At 45.0% G+C, this 20462-nt stretch overlaps 1 protein-coding gene across 3 annotated transcripts in view; it reads left to right on the top strand.

Annotated features, from left to right (window-relative positions):
* The window catches only part of REPS2 (RALBP1 associated Eps domain containing 2), a 236160-nt gene that overhangs the window by 94899 nt on the left and 120799 nt on the right, over window positions 1–20462 (top strand). For all 3 annotated transcript variants that reach the window (XM_057538983.1, XM_057538984.1, XM_057538985.1), the window contains exon 6: window positions 16522–16660. In XM_057538983.1, coding sequence (XP_057394966.1) covers window positions 16522–16660 — 139 coding nt within the window. The remainder of the gene's footprint in view (window positions 1–16521; window positions 16661–20462) is intronic.

Raw genomic sequence — 20462 nt, forward strand, 5'->3', positions numbered from 1 at the left:
AGTGCTGTGGAGACCACATCCTGAACTGTTAGAATGACGGGCAAACAAGCAGTAAATCCCGAACCTCGCCATGGTTGGATGGGGCTCACTGGGCCCTTTCTGCGTAGCCACCTGGCTGAGATGGCCATGGGCTCTCACTTGGATTGGTGTCCTGGGGCTTCTCTTCTAATCTCTAGGTCCGTTTTTCTGCTGGTAAACGTGCTTCTTGAGCGCTTCAAGCAACTAATGTTTACTAAATACCTATTAAGTGCCAGGTATTGTGTTGAGAATACAAAAATGAGGTATAACACACCCAGTCCCTGCCCTCATGGAGCTTATAGACTATTGGAGGAGATGGCCATTGATCAGACCATCACAAAGTAAATATATAATTATGATATGTGGTGAGTGGAAATTACAGTGTGCTTTGAGGATGAAAAATGGCGCCGGGAAGTTAGGTCCTAGCCTTGGCAGGCAGGGGCTGATCAAGGAAGGCTTGCAGAGGGGAGTCACACTCGAGTTGAAAGGGGAAGGATTGAACCATCTTAACCAGGTGGGGGGGGTGGGGCGGGGGAGAGCAGGCCAGAGGATAGAGGGAGCTGCGCGTACAAAGATGTTTTCTATGAGCTTAGCACTTTATACACCTCTCTTGCAGTGCTCAGAGCTATCTTATGAGGTAATTCCTGTCATTATCCCATTTTTCAGATGACAAAACCTGAAGTATAAAGACCTTACTTAGTTTTCCTAAGGTCACAGCTAGGAAGTGGTAGGGCTAGAGTTCAAACACTGGACACGATTTCCTGGTCTTTGTCTCAGGAGCCGCATGGATGGTGATGTCATCTGTTAAGCCTAGAAGCCCTGAATGAAAAGCTAGTGTTGGGAGTATTGAGGCAAGATCCTGAGATCAGTGTTGCATATTGGAACTTGAGCCTTAGAGACAGCCAAGAGGAGGTGTCAAGGAGTTGCTAGGATATATGGGGCTGGAGCTTTGGGGAGAGCTGGGGCTGGATAGAAGTATTTGGCAGCCATTGGCCATTAGAAGGACTTATGGGATTGTGCAGAAAAACCAGACAGGTTCTCGCCCAGGTCCAGGCAGACTCTCCATGCCCTTGGGCAAGTTCCTTCTCTTTTCTGTAACACGAATGAGCTGGAATGGATTTAACAGACCATTGTAATACTCTGCAGCAGTCTGATTCCCTTAATGTTTGTTTGGTGTCAGTGGAGGTCCCCCCTCCTGTTTGGAGCATTGCCTTCTGTTTAAGATGAGAGCAAGGGGCCTTTTTCGGGACAGCAGTCTGGTTTTCATGGCTGATGTGTTTTTCTTTCTTCAGTTCTTAGGTTTCCTTCTTACTCCTTTGAACTTGGTTTGGCTGAACTCCATGTCCCAGACAGCAAAATGCCAACCTGAGTTAGCCATGTAGATGAGAGGATGTAAAGTGGAGGATTTTGGTGGTAGGGGATTAATAGGGATTGGGTGTGATGCTAGGCTGGGCCGGGGTCACTCATTCCCCATGTTGCCATGCACATGGGCTGATGGAAGCCTCGCTCTCTCCTAGCTTCCTCTGTCGCCTTGTATTTAAGTCCTTCCTGCCTGATTGGAGGAGGGGTGGCCTCTGGGAACGGGGGAAGGCTTTTAGGGACTCTGGGTCAGCGCTGTTGCAGCTCATGGGCTTGGCATTTCAGAGGTGCTTATGTGGAATTCAGTCCCAGACATTGGAATGAACAGTCTTAATATTTTCGGAATTTTGATTTTTTTCATTCAGGTGTTGGATGTTGTTTTTCCCCTTGAAATTTCAGATGCTGAGCACATCCTATGTTGGTGGGTGGTTGACAGTGGTTTGTAAAGAAATGGTAAATATTCTTTCCTGCTTCTCTGTCTTTGTGTGTTGATAGGTCATTTTGTGGTTTACTTTTTTTTTTTTTTTTTTTTTTTGTGGTTTACTTTTCACAAGTGATCCTAACCATCTAGATCCGTAGTCATTTGTGATTTTGCTGGCGTAGGGTTTAGAATTGACCCTCCTGCTCCCACTGTCCTCTCCTGGTTTGTCTCCTGCTTCTGTGACTGCCTCTTCCTAAGCTTTTTATTTCAATTTCCCTCCTCACCTGCCCCTTGCGTGTTGGGGATCCCTGGGTGTAGTTCTCACTCTGTTACTATTTAGCTACATGGAGCCTGATGGCCACATCTCACCACCTGCCAGATGTCTTCACTCGAATGTCCCACTGTCACTTTTTTTCTTTTTTAATATTTACTTATTTGCCTGCACCAGGTCTTAGTTGCGGCACGTGGGATCTTTGTTGCCGCGTGCGGAATCTTCGTTGTGGCATGTGGGATCCTTTTTTTTTTTTTTTTTTAATAATAGGTGCGGCATGCGAACTCCTGGTTGCGTGCGGCATGCATGTGGGATCTAGTTCTCCGACCAAGGATTGAAATGGGCCCCCTGAATTGGGAGCGTGGAGTCTCAGCCACTGGACCACCAGGGAAGTCCCCCTACTGTCACTTTAAACACGTCTTTTCCCACAAAAGCAGTTGTCACCCTCCCGCCCCTGACTCCACGCCCCTGACTCCACGCCCCTGGCACGTGGGCCAGCACACGGCTCGCTGTTTCTGACGCGCCTCTCATCCCGTCTGCCCATCGGCTACCGAGTAGTAGTCATATCACTTTCTAAATACCTCTCTCAATTGTCCGTTTCTCTGCACTTCCTCAGTTCATGCTGCCCTCTGTCACCTAATCTCATCTGTCAGCCTCTGACTCTTTCTTCCTGCTTCCCCCACTGGCCTCTTCAAATCCGTTATCCTCGTCTTGGACAAAAATCACCTTAAAAAACACGATGTGATCCTCCCGCTCCCTTGATTGAAGCCTGTCCGTCTCTGCCCACTGCTCCCGGCAGGCCACCCGCGGCTCTCGGGGCGCTGGTGTCGGGCCCCTGCGCACCCCCGTAGCCACAGCCGGCCCCGCAGAGCTGCCCAGTGTTTCCCACACAGTCAGTGTTCTCTGCGTGGGAACCTTACTCTGCAGCCTCGGTCTTGCCTTCCGGGTTTTCTCCTTTGTCTCAATTCATCTATGCTTTTTCTCCATTGATAACACGAAGTGTGAGAACTTGCTAATATTTCTTGTACGTGTGAGGTTTCCGTTTTTTCATTCTTAAAAAGCAGTTCATTGCTCGTCCGCTCATTTATCCGTGAGGATCAGCTGGAGGGATGGGCATCTGATCTTTCTTGGTTTTCCATCCCAGAGGCAGCCAGTGTGGTCTGTTTGTTTTGTATTAATCCCGGGAATGTTTTATGCGTATATGAGCAAATACAAGTATTCTTATATATCTAATATATGCAGTATACCTTTACCTGGCTTTAGGGAGACTGGTTTGGGAAATGAAATATCCTTCCAGCCAGATCCCACTAAAAAATATCTTTTATTTTAAACCAAACACACTTACTTTTTTTTTTCACACTTACTTTTTAAACCCAAAGCATACGTGCTGTGATTTTTTTTTTTTCTCTTTATGGAAGGATGACCTTAACAGTCTTTTGGGGGCAAATTCTCTACTTGCTGCTCTTCTTATTTCAAAGACAAAATAATGACAAACAGAATTTAGAGAACTTTATCACCGTGCCATTCTAATTGGGGGTTTGGCTATGTTTTCGGTGAAAGTTTGCTGATGGACAGGTACAGGAGGAGATGTTAGACATTGGTAGCCAGCCACCATATAAATCTAAGAGTCTGCAACTTGAAAAGCATGTATTTAACTTAGTTGTCTCCTTTTTCCCCTCATTCTCACTCAATCTCAATTTCTTGCCATGCCCCCCTACCCTGCCCCATAGGTACTTATGGCCAGAGACGGGTATTGTCTGCTCCTTTGGTCCTTTTGGTATGGTTCTAAATAGCAAAGACCGTGTCATGGGTGGTGAAAGAAATGAATACCCCCACGCTCTGTTGGAGTGGTGTTGGCATAAATCCGGAGAGAATTGATAGTCGCCACAAGTGAATTGTTCATTCTAAGAGTTTTGATGGGAACAGGGAGAAACAGTCTTTCTGGGAGGCTGACACCACACTGAGAGAACTTTCTGTGGTGGGAAAGCTACTTTATAGGTAGACTGGACCAGCATGCCAGGAGGACAAGGAGAGTAGAAACTAGAGATTATTGTGGCGAAGGATTGGGGTGGGATGGAGTGAGGTGGCTGAGAGTTGAGTCATAAGGGAGCTGGTGCTGCGAGTTTGGAGCAGAAAGAAGCAGGAAGCAAGTAGGGCACACCAGGTCCTGTCCCAGCCTCTGTGGTTCCCTTCCCTAATGCTCAGCCCAGGGAGATGACCTAGGAGGTAGCCAGCCCGTGGCGGCTCTTTCAGGGTCCGGGATGTCCCTAGCAAGGCATCATTTGGCCTGTGTGTGGGTTGGTTTTTTTTTTTTTTTTCAGTAGGGCCTCAGGCCTTTCCCCCTTACTTTGGAATCTTTCCCCTCGCCCCTTTTCTGCGAGCTCTGACTTTGCCCCCTGTGAAGCTCCCCTTGTCTCCTCCAGCACCGGGCCACTTCCACTAGTCCTCAGGTTGCAGGCCGACCACGTGCCGTTCTCCCGAGTGGGTGGAGCCCAGACACCGCCTAGTGATGATCTCCCTCCTCACTAGGCAGCAGCCAAAGCGCTCCAAGATTTTGGTTGCTTGTTTCAGATTCTGCAGTAAACACCATGCTGTTATTTTATTGGATCATGGGCTGTGAGCTTTCAAATACTCTTGTCCTTCAGAGCAATTAAAAATTTTTTAAAAATGTAAAAAATTCAAAAGATACAAAAGGGTACAGAGAGAGACGTATCCTTCCCACTCTTTCTCCCAGCCATCCAGTTCCCCATCCCAAGGCACTTGACATGACCCATTTCTTTTGTATCATTAGAGGATTATTTTATGCATATACAAGTGAATATAGGTATTCTTATATGTAATTATATATAATATATGCAAAATGTATAGTTCCACTTTTTTACATGTGTGGTAGCATACTATACATCTGTTGTGCACTTTGCATTTTTTTACTTATCAATAAGCTTTAACAACAGTCTGTAAGAGTACATAGAGTATGTCCTCATCTTTTTGGTTTTTTCGAATGCATAGTATTTCCTTGTGTACATCTGCCAGAAATCATGTAACCAGTCCCCTCTGATCAATAGCTAGAACTTGCAATCACAGTGTTTGTATATATGTAGGAATAGTTCCTAGAAATGGAATAATTGGGTGAAATGGCTACACATTTTAAATTTTTGGTAGAGATTTTCAAATTGGAGGCGGTGCCCATTTACACACTTACTAACAATGTATGAAAGTGTGTATTTTCTCATACCCATGCAAATGCAGTGTGCTAAGAAACTTAGGGATCTTGGCCAATCTGATAGGTGAAAAATGAAATCTTGGTGTAGTTTTAATTAGCACTTCTTTTGTGTGGTCGAGAGGAGGTCCTAGGCCCCTGATGCCCTTGGAGGAGTTTAGGGACCCCACTTCCTTTTGGTTCTGGAGTGCCCCAGGCCCACTGGCACTGACTTCTTGTTTCTACCTTTATGGCAGTAAAGTTGAATTAGTTTATGGCTAGAGATTAGGGCTTGGAAAATTTTCTTTTTTAAGGATGGTAAATGTCAACACAGTGTGTGTGTGTGTGTGTGTGTGTGTGTGTGTGTACCTCTCAGCATTGCTCAGACAACTAAATTCTCTTCCTCTGACTGAAATGGAAGGGTGAGGGGAAAGGGGGGAGGAGAAGGAGGAAGGGAGGGACAGCAGGGAGGGAGGGAGAGGGTATATGTGTGTTTGCCTTTGTGTGTAACAGGAAGAACTGGTTTGATGAAATTTATCGGAATGCACGTGACTTGTTCTCGGTTTGACATCTTGTTTTACCAGATTCACTCCCTATTTGATTTGAAACCCTAGATGGAGTTTGGTCATCTCCTAAGGGGTGAAAGGTTGATGTGTTCTACTTCCCCGAATCTACCTAGAACACACAGATATCCCAGTGGTCACTGTTATTACCACAAAGAGGTCCTATTTTTCATAGTATCCAGCCTCTTTTTCCTACTTATTTCCTTCATCTACTTATAATTCTTATTCAGATTTTCTATCCCTTATTTTTGAAACGTTTTATTGAATTATACTGAAATTTACTTTTCTCAGCCTAAATCTTTTGTAGCTGTCGCTTATGGTATTCCTCAGGTGCTCCCCATGTACCCACACTTCTTAATGATTAAAGTGATGGCAGTCACCTGGTTTCTTCGCTGGGAGACACTTCTACGTGAAAGGCAAAAATGTTCTGTGTTATGAGATGAGAAAAGTAAAGAGATACTGGATCATTGAAAGAAATGTGACTCTAGGATATAAGAGGAGGGTGCCTGGGATAGAGACTGAAGGATGTTTATGGGACAAAGATATTGATTCAGTAAATATCATGACTGATTGGGGTGCCGCCTTAAGGCCTTTCGGAATCCGTGCTTAGAGGCGGTGGGGAGCGTAAGAATGGTAGGCTGGTACACATTAGGATTCTAGCGTCCATGTGGTTAGACAGGTTGGTTAGATGAAAGCAAATAAGCACATTTTATTTGTGGGGTCAGTGTTGCTTTTCCACCCCAGCTGTGAGCATTTCATTAAAGGCTTATGGTGTCCAGAACTTTCCTGCTAGTAGCTAGGGCCCACACTGATTTGGTAGACAGGGTGCCTCTGAATTAGCCTCTTGGATATAGCTGAAAACACCCAGTTAAACTCCTGGTGTCAGAGAGTACTTTGTAAAGCTGGAAAGGAGTGTGGTGTTTGTTTCCTAGGACCCTTTGGTCTCAGTAGATAGTGTGGTGTGAACAGGAAAGGCTCCCTTACAGGGGCACCATTTTACCCCTAAACGCATCAGTATCCCCCGATCTCAGGGCAGCAGACGGTGTCGTGTTCCCGATCATCTGTCCCAGCAAGAGGCACTACCGACAGAGTGCTTCCCTGGACCCCGTGCTGTGCCGGCTTCTTCACTAGTCTGTGCCCTTTCGTCCTCCCAGCAGTCTTGATTGCAGGGTAGACTGCCTGCCAGATTGTGTCCTCGACTCATCCATTGGGAAGTACTGACTAAGTGGCCTCTGTGGGTCAGCCACCATGCCAGCGTGCCCTGAGGATGACAAACATGGTCCCTGCTGTCGAGGAGCAGTCGAGCGGGGGAGATGGATGGGAATCACACGATCCTGCCTCTGCGTGTATAATGGAAAACTGACAATTGCCCTGAAGGCAAGAGAGCAGTTGGATAGCATATAACAGAGAAATTGGCCCTGGGGCTGGAAAGTGAAGGGAGGCTTCCCTGAAGAAGTGATGCTGGACTGAGCTGTGAAGGAGGACTCGGAATTCACCAGGCAGGGAGGGATGGTGCTGGGAGGTGAGGAGAGGGGTGTCTCACGCCCCAGGAAAAGTCTGGACAAAGGGCATGCTTCACTGTTGACACCAGAATCTACTCTGACTAGCTGAAGCAAATAGGGATTTATAATAAGGGGTGTGGAGAGCCTGCCAACTCTTTGGAAGGACTGAAAATTCAGACTGTGTTCTGAGATTGCAGGAACAATTCCCAAACCCCACAGCAGAACTGGTGACTAAGGGAGCCTCGCCTCTGCCGCGAGCAGAGCTGTGGAATGGGGTGACTGCTGCCCTAGCTTTCGCCCTGGTGCCCCACCTGCATGACCAGGGCTGGCAAAGTGAATGCTCTGTTCCCTGCCTCTTTCACCGTGCGACTCGGTTCTTCATCTGTCTTCCGTGGGTGTGTTTAGTGGAACCTGACTGCAGCGTGGCATTCTAGCAGCAGAGGTGTTCAGAAGGTGTAGTTTTTACGTAGCCGTTGTCTGCATTGCAGGGCGTTATGCTAAGAGGGGGTGGAGCCCATGTCTAGCGAGCCCTTGTGCCATGTGTAGTATGGAGTACTGGAAGAGGGCTGGTGTGGCTGGAGCCTGGAGTCGTGGGGATGTGAGGCCGGAGAGGTTAGGTGGGGAACTATTGGCTCAGAAGTGAAGTAAGTGACCATCCCAGATTTGAACCCAAACCTGTCTGCCTCCAGAACCTGCACTCTTGTTGCACCTCCAGTCTGTAGCCGCACTCTCTAAAGCCTTCCATGGATTCAGCCTGAGTTCTTGGTGCATCTGTTTCCCAGCTGACCTCAGGCTGCCTTGAGTGTTAAGGGGAGGACAGTGGGGAAGAGACAGGCAGCCTTGACCTCATCAGCAAGGATGGGGCTGGCACGTTAGTGTAATAGCACCGGAAGCCCGCAGCCTCATCCAAGGCTCCTCTTACTGCTGATTTCTTGCTTTCTCCTGCTCTTCCCCTCTAAGCAGAGAGCAAAATCCTGACAATCGTAAAGGAAAAATGCCCTTCTGAGCAGGAGATCTTGGCTCCTGGTGGAAGAATTGGAGACAGTGATTACTCATAAGCATTTCTTTTGTTAATCAAAGTAGTGTTAGTGCCACATACTAAAATAACAGCGCAGTGATTGAATATCTGTATTGTATGGCTCTCTACAGGATTCTTTCCTGATGCGAAAACATGCCAGATGCTTATAAGCAAAAGTTATGTGAGAAATAAGATGGTGCTCTGTCTGTATGATTTAATAGTTCACTGGCCAAAATCTACAACTAAACTAGGTAATGGAGGGGTAAGTGGAAGTATAGGATATTTGTATCCTCAACTCAGATCCTCAATCTGCAGAATTGCGACAGTATTTTAGGCATTACGGTGACGTTAGTTCTTAAAAGGAAATGGTACATGGCTAAAGGATGGATGGATGGTTAAGAGGGGGGAACCACAGAGCTCGCTGAGTGAGTACACACTCTGGACTCCGTTCATGTTCTGGCTCTACCATTTACTAGGTGTGTGGTCTCGGTAAGTCACTTCCCTTCCCTAATCCTCAGTTTCCTGTTCTGCAAAATGGGACTAATGGGACCTACTTTGCAGGGTTGTTGTGAAGATGAAAGTAGATCCTGTGTATTAGGTGCTTACAGTGTCTGGCACGTAACGAATACATGCTATCTGACATTCTCTGATGTCTGTGGTGATCATCTAAAAAATTTAGTTTATCATAATAAGCAGCAACTGTGCATTGCTCATTAGACTCAGAGATTCCTATAGTCTGGGCTTCAGCCTTCTAAGCTGTTGAGATTAGATCCCTAAGTAAGTTTGGCAGGATGTGATTAAAGGCATCTTTGTGAATTTATTTCCATGAAGAAACTGATAAAGTTGAATTGCTTTGTTAGGATTTAATTGTAACTAACTTTGCTACAGGTAAAAACAGAAGTTATTTATTGCAACTTTCAGCGACTCTATAATATTTTAAAAGAAAAAGAAAAAAAAAGTTTTCTTCCCCCTCTGATTTCATAGGCAAGGGAGAGGGCGCAGCCTTTACACTGTTGGGTGACAGTTGTTTGGTAAGTGCATCTAAACTTCAGCTCCAGTCATGATAGGAGGGCTCACGTTAACCGTTCTGTCTATGAGTCAGAATTGGCAGCTTGTCGCATCATTTGTTTATTTGTTCACTCATTTGCCAAACGTCTTTTGAGTGTTTCCCATGTGATAGGCACTTTTCTAGGCTCTGGGGTATAGCTGTTATCAGAATAGACGAAATTTCCTGTCCTCATGGGCCTTACGTTAGAATGAGAGCGAGGTGGGAAACAGTATAAATGAGGCTATAGAGTATGAAACGGAACAGTCGAATGTGAAAAACAAAATTGCAGAGCTCCACCTCCTTCTTGAGCTCCTTTCTTCATTCCTCATTTCCCAGTTTTTCCCAGTTTTACCACAGCCCTCTTTTCTCTTTACTCTGTACTTCCTCCCTGAGAATCTCCTATCAAACTCATATTAACCAAGCATAGAAAGACGGCTGTAAAGCTGCATCCACATGCTGTCCCTGAAGATAGTCTTCGTGAGCAATCAAATTAGAAAGCTGTTTGGGCTCAGAGCGGTCTCAGGTCATTAGGTGGTCAGATTACAAAAGGAAGATGGCTTCATGCTTCGTCTTCAACGCAGGAGTGGCTGTGCTGTTGGTGCTAGGCAGGTGTGCCTTTTCTTCGGGCCTCGCTTGAAGGGTAGGTTGGTTAGAGTAACAGCCGCTCTAACAAATACGCCCCGCATTTTAATGACTTCCCACAGCAGGTCTGCTTCTCACTCATCTCACAGATTGGCAGGCAGCTTTCCCCCACATGGTGATTCAGGCGACAGGGCTGCTTCTGTCCTGTGGCTGTGCCGCCCCTTCTCAGTGGGCTGATGGGGACAAGCATAGAGGAGGACCGCGGGGTGCCAGCCCTGCCTGGCAGTGGTGCAGGTCGCTTGCGCTCCCACTGCACTGGCTAGAACTCAGTTGCATGGCTGTGGCTAATTGCAGGAAGGGCTGGAAAATGTCATTACTGGCTGGGCAGCCACTCGCTGACACCCGTACACCAGGCATGTAGGGCGTGAGTGGTCAGAGGACAACCACCATAACCCCACATAGAAGCACGGCTATCATTTGCTTCCCTGACTCTTCTTTTTTCTCTGCCCCGTGACGGATCAATCCCCGGATCTTTCTGTAGGCAGCTTAATTGTCACGTGGGCTATGGTCTAGTCTTACCAGCCTGTGAGCCAGTCTTCCCCTTTAGGGTGGTTGAGTCTTCTCATATCTTTGCTCATGAGATCATGCTTTGATCAGTGGTCGCAGTATGGTGTTCTTATTTCCAAAAGGTCGTTGGCAGGGGAGGTGTCCTCACAGAGTCACTGTGGGCTTGCTAGGAGGTTTTGCTCCCCCAGACGGTTTGTTTGCTAAGGCACCAAAAGGACGTTGTTCTAACAAAGATCATCGCACCCTCAGGTGAAATGGCTGGACTCTAAGGCAGCATTGACAGGAGGCCTCCAGGGTGGGGTTATATTCTAAACAGAAATGTTCTGTGGTTGTAACAGTACACACCCCCTTCTTAAGTTCTCCCTGACAATGCCTCCTTGCAATTCGTACTTTTCAGCTATGTTTGATTTTAAGATACTTCAGGGGTAAATGTCACCTTTTGGGATTTTATTAATAGTATTACTTTTTAATGAGTCTTTTGAAGTCTCTTTCATTATAAACAGCCTGTATTCCCCAGAGATAACAAGTTGCAGTGCCAGATCTTTGCATTTCACTTGAAACAAAACCAAGGGTTTGAATGTTTTAAATATAAGCAAATCTAATTCTCCTGTGTCTAGAGGAACTGTATAATGAACCATATGTATGAGGCTTAAGCACACAGATGCGGAAGATTCTCTCTGTCTCTCCTTTTCTCTCTCTCTCTCCCTCCTTTTATATTTTCTTAAAAACGCTGGTAGAGCTCAAAATTGGCACCAAGTAGCAAAAATCTCCACCCAGCCAACCAAACCACTAGAGCTGGAGTGGAACTGGGGCGCCTCTTGGGTGCACACGGAGGTGGGGCTCTCCCTGGTTACGGCTTCTCCTGGGAAGCCCAAGGCTCCATCGTTCCCCCGCCCCCGTTTCTCAGTGCCTCCAGTCTTTGCAATTAGACATTCTCTCTTAGGTGACTGATTTCAGGTCTTTGATTGTTATGATTGCCTTTTGGGTTCATTTCGAGGAGATGGCCCCCTAGCTGCTTCCAGAGAGGTCCCAAACCGCTGGAATGGGCCTTCATGTGGTGGGGGCCCTATGGCTTTTTTCTCTTACTCCCCTCATAGCCCTCCCTACCTCTGGGCCACCGTGACCTCTGGCCGGGGTTGCTGATATGGCCTTAATTGGTCTTCCGACCTTTAGTCTTCCCTTCCATTCTCCTCACTGAAGTGATCTTTCTGCAGCTCAAATCTGATTATTTCATTGGCCTGTGTCATACTTATCTGTGGCTCCTGATTGTCTTCTAGATACAGTTTAAAGCCCTTAACCTGGTGCACCTGAACCTTCATGGTCTGGACCAGGGGTCCCCAACCCTTGAGCTGTGGACCGGTACCGGTCCGAGGCCTGTTAGGAACCGGGCCGCACAGCAGGAGGTGAGCAGCGGGCGAGGGAGCGGAGCTTCATCTGCTGCGCCCCGTCGCTCCCCATCGCTCGCATTGCCGCCTGAACCATCCCCCCCCCCGCCCCACCCCCCGGTCCGCGGAAAAACTGTCTTCCACGAAACTGGTCCCTGTGCCAAAAAGGTTGAGGACCACTGGTCTGGACCGTCTTGAGGCAACTCCACTCGCATCTCCTCTGCACTGGCAGCCCATTCTATCTGTATGTAGCTCAACCAAGCTACTTTCAGGAGATGGCTATTTTCTGGCATTTTAAGGTGTCTTTGCAAATGCTGTTCCTTTTGCTTGCCTTGCCCTGCATGTTTTGTAGCATTGCTTCTCAGACTTGAGTGTGCTTTGCATCATCTAGAGGGCTTGTTAAATTGCAGATGCCTGAGCCTCACTCCCAGACTTGATGATTCACTAGGTGTGGGGTAGGGCCTGGGCTTCTGTATTTCTGACAAGTCCCCAGGTGATGCGGATGCGGGCGGTCGGTGGACCAACTTCCAGCCACGGAGCTCCGGAGTTCCCTATCTCACCGCAGCTCACACCTCACTGTTTTGCGATTGCCCATCTTTCTCCCTCACTGGACTCTAGGCTTCCTGGGAAAAAGAATGTGTTTGACCATCAGAGTATCCCTAGTGTCTAGTGTCTGGGATGTTGGTGATGTTGAATAAGTGTCTGTGAATGAATGAATGAATGAATGAGCAGGTCAGTGTTTCTGCAGCAAAGTTCACATCGTTTGGCTTCTTGTAGTATAGATCAGCTTTCTTTTGGAATATTTCGGCTTCAGGGAATGTGGAATGTGATCCGCCCCTTCCACCTGTCTCTGAAATCACTCACTTAATGAATAAGGAACTTGAAACTTCTCCATAGAGATCAGACCATGGGACCGACAGGGACGTCTGTTGATAGATCTCAAAACTTTAAAATATGAAATGGGGACTTCCCTGGTGGTGCAGTCGATAAGACTCTGCTCTCCCAGTGCAGGGGGCCTGGGTTCGATCCCTGGTCAGGGAACTGGATCCCGCATGCATGCCGCAACTAAGGAGCCCGCCTGCCGCAACTAAGACCTGGTGCAACCAAATAAATATTAAAAAAAAATCAAGTTGTTCTTTAAAAAAAATAAAATAAAATATGAAATGGACTCATAGGCTTTCTTTCATTACCTGCAGCATAGAGTAGTGTTTTTGCATCTCTTTCAACATAAGACATACCCCTGAAGTTGTTAGAGCCCGTCAATAAGTGGCCCCCACCCGACTTTTATAGTGTCTGTGCTGAGCCTGCTAGGGACTGTGTGCAGAATGAAGGCTTAGATGATATGGTTCTTGCCCTCCAGGTCGAAACCTGAATGAAGATATTTAACAGCACTTTAAATGTTCAAACTGTGTGATACTTAGCATACTTATAATAAGGATTCATATTTTCTAAGATGCTCAAATCACTTGGTTTATCAAACCAATTCAAAACATGCAGTGAGAAGCAAGGGGAAAGAGATGGGGGTAGGTTAACATGTTTCGTGCAGGCTGGTAGAAGGGCCACACCAGGTACAGGTTGCCCGGTGTTCACATGCCCTCTCTCATTGTTGGAAGGCACTTTTTAAAAAAAAATTTTATTTATTTTTGGCTGCGCTGGGTCTTTGTTGCTGCATGCGACCTTTCTCTAGTTGCGGCGAGCAGGGGCTAGTCTTTGTTGTGGTGCGCGGGCTTCTCATCGCAGTGGCTTCTCTTGTTGCGTGCAGAGCATGGGCTCTAGGCGCTCGGGCTTCAGTAGTTGTGGCTCGTGCGCTCAGTAGTTGTGGCTCGCGGGCTCTAGAGCGCAGGCTCAGTGGTTGCGGCACACGGGCTTAGTTGCTCCGCGGCATGTGGGATCTTCCTGGGCCAGGGCTCGAACACGCGTCCCCTGCATTGGCAGGTGGATTCTTAACCACTGCGCCACCAGGGATGTCCTGGCACTTTTGGTTTTAAGGAGCAAGAACTCTCCTTGTCAGCTTAAGTTTTCTTGAGAAGGAGGAAGGGGTTGGGGTTCTCATGGGAATGCAAGAAATGAGAGACGAGGATTGGCCCTGTGGTCCCCAGGAATGGGAGTCCTTGGTTATTCACGTTTGTTCTGCCATGAACAGACTTGGCCCTAGTTGAGTTTGCTTCACTGTCCACTTATCTTTTGGCTGCCAGCAGCCACCCTCGCCCCGGACTCTTTCTCGTACTTCCGTTCCTCACAGGTTCTGCTTGTGCTCAGTTCTTGCTCCCTTGTGACTTCAGGTCCCAGGTGGCCTTTGCTTGACACCACCGCCCTGCTATGCATCTGCTCAGGGTCTGCTTTCTCTGCTTGTTGATCTTTCTACTTTTTATCCACATCCCCAAGAATGAGCATCTGGCCCAGCTTGTTCTCGCTAGAGAAAAGCTTTCTATGCCAGAGCATCCCAGAGGCCAGCAACTGTGAGCCCACCCACACTTACTTGGACTCAGCTGGGGGAGACCGGGCATGAGGTGGGCCATGCTGTGCACATGTGGTTCCAGACCCATCTTCTTAGCCAAGCTGGGGGTTGGGGGCAGGTAGTGCCTCTGCAGTGGCTGTGGGCCTGGCAGGTATGTCAGAGAGTCCTTCGGGGCCGTGGGACTTGAGGATGGGTAGGATTTGAGTGGGCTGGGATCAGAGGAAGGGTGGTCTGGGAAGAAGACGCAAACCTGACCCATGAGGAGAGAGCATGTGGGCTATCAGAAGCCTGCTATGAGTGACCAAGGAGGAGGCTGGATTATAAGGGCCCTAAAAGCCAGGTGGAGGAGGGGGATTTGTTTTATTGGGCAATAGGTCATCCTGAAAGCTTTTAAGCAGAGCAGTCAGTCACTTTCTCCTCTCCATTCCTGATTCCTGCTGTCAGATTAGACTTGAGACCTGCTAAGAGACCACTGATGCCACTTAGGGGTCAAGTAATGTGGGAGAGGAAATAGGGTGAGCAGATGGTTATGGTATGACACTACCAACAGCGACTGGGTATGGCAGCTTCGGTTCCAGGTGGGAAGGAGAGTGCATTTTAGGGGAGTAGAAGCTTCCATGTCAGCCCCAGGGAATGCAGCAGGCAATACCTAGCATGGAGATTTTGGCAACAGATTAAAAAAAAGTGGGCACTTATTTGCTGACTGCAGGGGTTCAGTGAAGGATATGGGCATGTCCCTTAAGCTCTCTGAGCCTCGCTTTCCTCATCTGGGAAAAGGATACTAATACCTGCTGTGTCTACCTCTCAAATGTTTGAGGTGTGCTCAGGTGAGATAGGGGTGTATGAAATGCTTTGTAAATTTCAAAACACTCTATGAATTTAAGGCATTAACTACTGGATAGTGACTTTCAGGGCATTTAAAAACGGTTTGATTTAGATTTAGTGGAAACTCATCTAGTATGCAAACTTCAAAGATGGCATCTCAAGGTCATATCACAGCTCAAACTTTTTACAGAGTTGTTTCTTCTCTGAATGGCATCAGAGGAGAGCCAAGTGTTCCTGGGAAGAGTTACTTCCAGAATGTGGTGTGTGTTTGTTGGGGAGGTTGAGGCAGGGGGCGGAGATGGTCTGCTGTCTTTTCCGGGGATAGTGAGTAGAATACCCTCCTAATGATTAATTCCTTGGTAGTGTGTTCATTCAGAAGCAGGCACCTTGATGGGTATTAGTAGTAATACCTCTCCCCTTCTTTCCTAGTCTCCTTTTGTCTTAAAGGCTCACCCTCCTTGTGTTCACCTTTTAGTTCCATGAAGGTGGCCCTTGGCAAGTAGCACCTTAGCCTTAGGGTAGATGGGAGGGATGCAACAAAGCCCTGTGCTGCTCCTTCCAGAATCACCATTTTTGCTTCTTTCCCCATTGCTTAGCAGAGCTGTTTTCTCCTGCACTACTACTCTGGTTCTCTGTATCCTTAAATTCTCAAATTTGGCTTGCATGCCCCCTAGTGGCAGGTCGGATGCACCCCTTGTTACCCTGTTTGTTGTGGTACCATGACAGCCCATCTTTGCACTCAGCTCTATTACTAAGTAGAACCCCCAGTTCACAAATGTGGAAGGAGAGGTTTGGTGATCCTGACTTGCCACTCAAGTAGGACCTGGGGACGTGGGACTTGATTCAGAGCTTTTGATTCCCAGATTTATACAACGGGAATGCCTCAGAAAAAAAGATGGTGTGGTTATAGCTGTTCTAGATTTTAAAAAAATGGTTTAAAAAGAATCTAGATTATCTTACTATCTACCCAACTAATTTGAAAGGATCAAAATGTGGTGAATATTTGAAGAAAAGAACGATTGTATTTTTTCCCCCTTCATCACATTGGAAAATCTTTCGTCACTCACCCAGGTGTTCAGTATTTCATGCTCAGTCCTGTTAACAACTTTGGGAAATACAAAAGAAAGGTATAAAGCATCATGTCTGACCTTCGGAAGTTTACAGTCCCATTAAATTCTACTCACAAGGTGTTTAAATTCATTCCCTTGAGGAAAAAAATAATTATAATGCTTGGGTTTAATATTTCTACTTCGTTTCACAAAAGACAGATTCTGTGAGCATCTGCTTATTGGTTTCTTTTTAAAGTCCTTTTCAGTGGAGAGAGAACTGCAGGATAACAACAGTAGTTACCCAGACGAACCCTGGAGGATAACGGAAGAGCAGCGAGAGTATTATGTCAACCAGTTCCGGTCCCTTCAGCCTGATCCGAGTTCCTTCATTTCAGGTAACAAAGTCTGGCCGGTGAGAACACGGGTCCCAGCTCACTGTCTCACATAAATAACAGCGCCCATCTTGAGAAACAGTCCACATAAAATGAGTACAACAACCTTCTATGATTTCAGTTTGTTTTTCTCTGAGGTTGAATGTCTCATCAACTATAAACCATGCAGAAAAACACTTGGCAATGATATTGGGAAAGTTATGTTTCCGTTTCTAAGGGGGGGTTAAATGGGAATTTGGAGCATCGTGGTTCAGATCCTGTGCCTTACTAGCTGAAGCAGTTCCTGAAATGAGTGTCGCACCTTTAATTGTGTACTCATTATGTTGGTGTTACAGCAAGGACATAGTGTAGCCTCCCAAAGAGTTGCTGTCATAGGTCTCTTTATGTTATATACACCTTAGAGTTCAGGTTCATGTTCGTTTTCTTTGGCTGCATTCTTTCTCCTTTGGTTTTTCTGAGAGAAAATATGGGAGGAAAATTGGCCAGCATTTTTATGTCCACATGTTAGTTCTTCTGGGTTATCTTCAGAAATACATATTCCTATTGAGTTCTCATGCAAAATTCAAGCTGAGAGGAACTGATTTAATTCCCACGTGCCTACATTTCACCCGGCTGAAGACTAGACAGTGAAATAGTAGAGTCTGGAAGACAAATTCATAAAACTTTCTTTTTATACTTCAATTGTGAAGAATAACAATATGTCCTTGATAATTGTAACCTGACATATTGCAGTGTGGACTAAGATTAATTTTCTCTCGTGAAATAAGGTGCGTAGTTGAAATATACCTGTATAAACACAGATATCATTTTCTGGTTGGTGGCAGTGGCTTTATTTGAAGGCAGAATATTGTAGATACAAAAAATTAACGTTGACGACATGATTTAAAAAAAAGCAGAAACCCAGATTGCATTTATTGACCACTTGCTAACTTTACCCACTGCTTAAGTGAGTTTCTTCACAATGTATGCAGATATTTAGCCAAATACAAATAGGTAGCTGTTAGGAATGTTTTTATTTTCTTTTAACCTTTTCATTTTGCAGAATTTCAAATACAGACACAACTCAAGTGGCTAGTATAACAAACTCCTATGTACCTATCACTCAGCTCTCACAATTTGGTTTTATTTATACCCTCTCTGAGCCTAGGTGGTTTTGAAGCAATTACCAGGCTATTTCATTTGAAAATATTTCAGAATGTATCTGTAGAGATAAGGCCTCTTTTAAAAACATAACCGCAACTCATTAGCACATTAAAAAAAACCCCACAAATTACTTAATATCAAGTCTTGTTCAGATTTCCCCAATTGTCTCACAAATGCCTTTTTAAAAAGTTTAGTTTGATCGAGGTCAGGAGAGGTTCATACATCGCAATTAGTTGATGTCCCTTTTTAGAAAGCATCTTTATTTAGATGTAATTTACATACTCTAAATTCACCCATTTAAAGTGTACAATGTTTTTAGTGTAGTATAGTCACAATCTAGATTTAGAGCACCTCCCCCCAGTAAACCACCTACTTATTAGCATTTATTCCCCATTCCTGCTCTCCCCAGCCCCCAGCCCTAGGTTACCATTAAACTACTTTCTCTCTCTATAGAGTTGCCTGTTCTGGGCTGTTCATATAAATGAAATTGTATAATAAGTGTTTTTTGGTGTCTGACCTCTTTCACTTAGCATAATGTTTTTAAGGTTCATCCATGTTGCTGTATGTACCAGAGCTTCATTCCTTTTTATGGCTGAATATCATTCCATTGTATGGATAGACCACATTTTATTTATCTGTTCATCAGTTGATTGACTTTTGAGTTGTTTTGGCTGTTAAGAATAATGCTGCTGTGAACATTTGTGTACAAGTTTTTGTGTAGATGTATGTTTTTATTTCTCTTGGATATATACCTAGGAGTGGAATTGCTGGATCATAGGATAACTCTGTATTTAACCATTTGAGGACTAGTCAGACTGTTTTCCAAAGTGGCTGCACCATTTTACATTGCCACCAGTAGTGTCTTACTCCACATCCTTGCCAACACTTGTTTTTATCTCTTGATTGTAGCCGTCCTAGTGGATGTGAAGTGGTATCTCTTTCTGGATGAAGAATGGCATTGAGCATCTTTTCACGCTCTTACTGTCCATTTGTATATCTTCTTTGGAGAAATGCCTATTCAGATACTTTGCCATTTAAAAAAAAATCGTTGAGTGGAAAGAGTTCTCTGTGTATTCTAGACACAGGTTCCTTATCAGACATATGATTTGTAAATATTTTTTTCCCAATCTGTGGCTTGTCCTTTTATTTTCCTAATGGTATCTTGCGAAGCAAAAAAGTTTAATTTTGATGTTCAGTTTATTTTTTCTTTTGTTGCTTGTGCTTTTGGTGTCATATCTAAGAAACCATTGCTTAATCCAAGGTCATATTAGTTTTGTTTTATTATTATTATTATTGGCCGCACCATGTGGCTTGTGGGATCTTAGTTCTCAGATCAGGGATTGAACCGGGGCCCTGGCAGTGAAAGCGCAGAGTCCTAACCACTGGACTGCCAGGGAATTCCCTATGTTACAGTTTTATTTCTTACATTTAGGTCTTTCGTCCAATTTGCATATGATATGGGGTAGGGGTTCAAATTTATTCTTTCGCATGTGAATATCTAGTTGTCCCAGCACCATTTGTTGAAAAAACTATTCTTTCCCCCATTTAATTGTTTTAGGTTCCCTGTCAAAATTCAACTGACTGTAAGTGTGAGGGTTTATTTCTTTACCAATTCTATTTCACTGATTTGTATGTCTAGCCTAATGCCAATACCATACTGTCTTGATTATTATAGTAAGTTTTTGAAATTGGATAGTGAGAGTTCTCCAGCTTTGTGCTTTTCAGTTTTATTTGTTTTGATTTCAATTTTTAGGGATTGTGTTCTTAAAATTTAATTTTTTACTTATATAAAATATTAACACAGTCCTAAAGTTGACTGTACAAAACAGGCTACATTCGAAGAAGTCTAGTTCCTGTCCCTATCTCCTCTACCCTGTTCCTTCCTTGTTCCTATAGGTAAACATCTTGTTTAATGGCTTATTTGTCTGTTTTTAAAAATAGAAGCAAATACGTGTATGCGCATATCTCTATATATGTGTGTGTGTGTTCTTATCTCCATATTTTCTTAGATAAGTGGTAGCATACTACTTATTCTTTCCTCCACCTTGCTTTTTTCACTTAACAATATATTCTGGTGATTACTCGGTAGTCGTATGTAGAGATATTTCTCGTTTCCTTTTATAGATTGTGTGAATGTGCAATCATTTATTCAGCCAGTTCTTTATTGGGATTACTTCTAGTCCTTTGCTATTACAAATATTTCTCTTGTAAATAGCCTTCTGCATATGTCTTTTTATATTTTTGTTAGTGAATCCTTGGATAATTTGGAAGTGGGATTACCGGGTCAAATGTGATTTTGCAAAACACCCCTTCTTTGGGGTTGTGCCGTTTTGTCACCCCACCAGCATTGTATGAGGTGCCTATTTTCCCATAGCCTTGTTATCAAAGCACGTTATTGAACTTTTGTATTTTCCCCATCTGACAGGCAAGAAATCATGTCTTTGTGTGGTTTTAACTTACAGATGTCTCACGAACAAGGTTGAACATTTTTTTTTCAACATGATTAAGAGTCAGTTGCATCTATTTCTTTGAACTCTCATAGCTCAATCAATTTTTACAGTGGGTTACTGGTCTTTATTTTTTTTTAAAGATCTGTATATATTGGATGTATTAACATTCAGTCACTGATGGATCAATGCTGGGGGTAGCTGTAGTTTACTGG

Source organism: Balaenoptera acutorostrata, chromosome X, assembly GCF_949987535.1.
Source record: "Balaenoptera acutorostrata chromosome X, mBalAcu1.1, whole genome shotgun sequence".
Lineage (NCBI taxonomy): Eukaryota > Metazoa > Chordata > Mammalia > Artiodactyla > Balaenopteridae > Balaenoptera > Balaenoptera acutorostrata.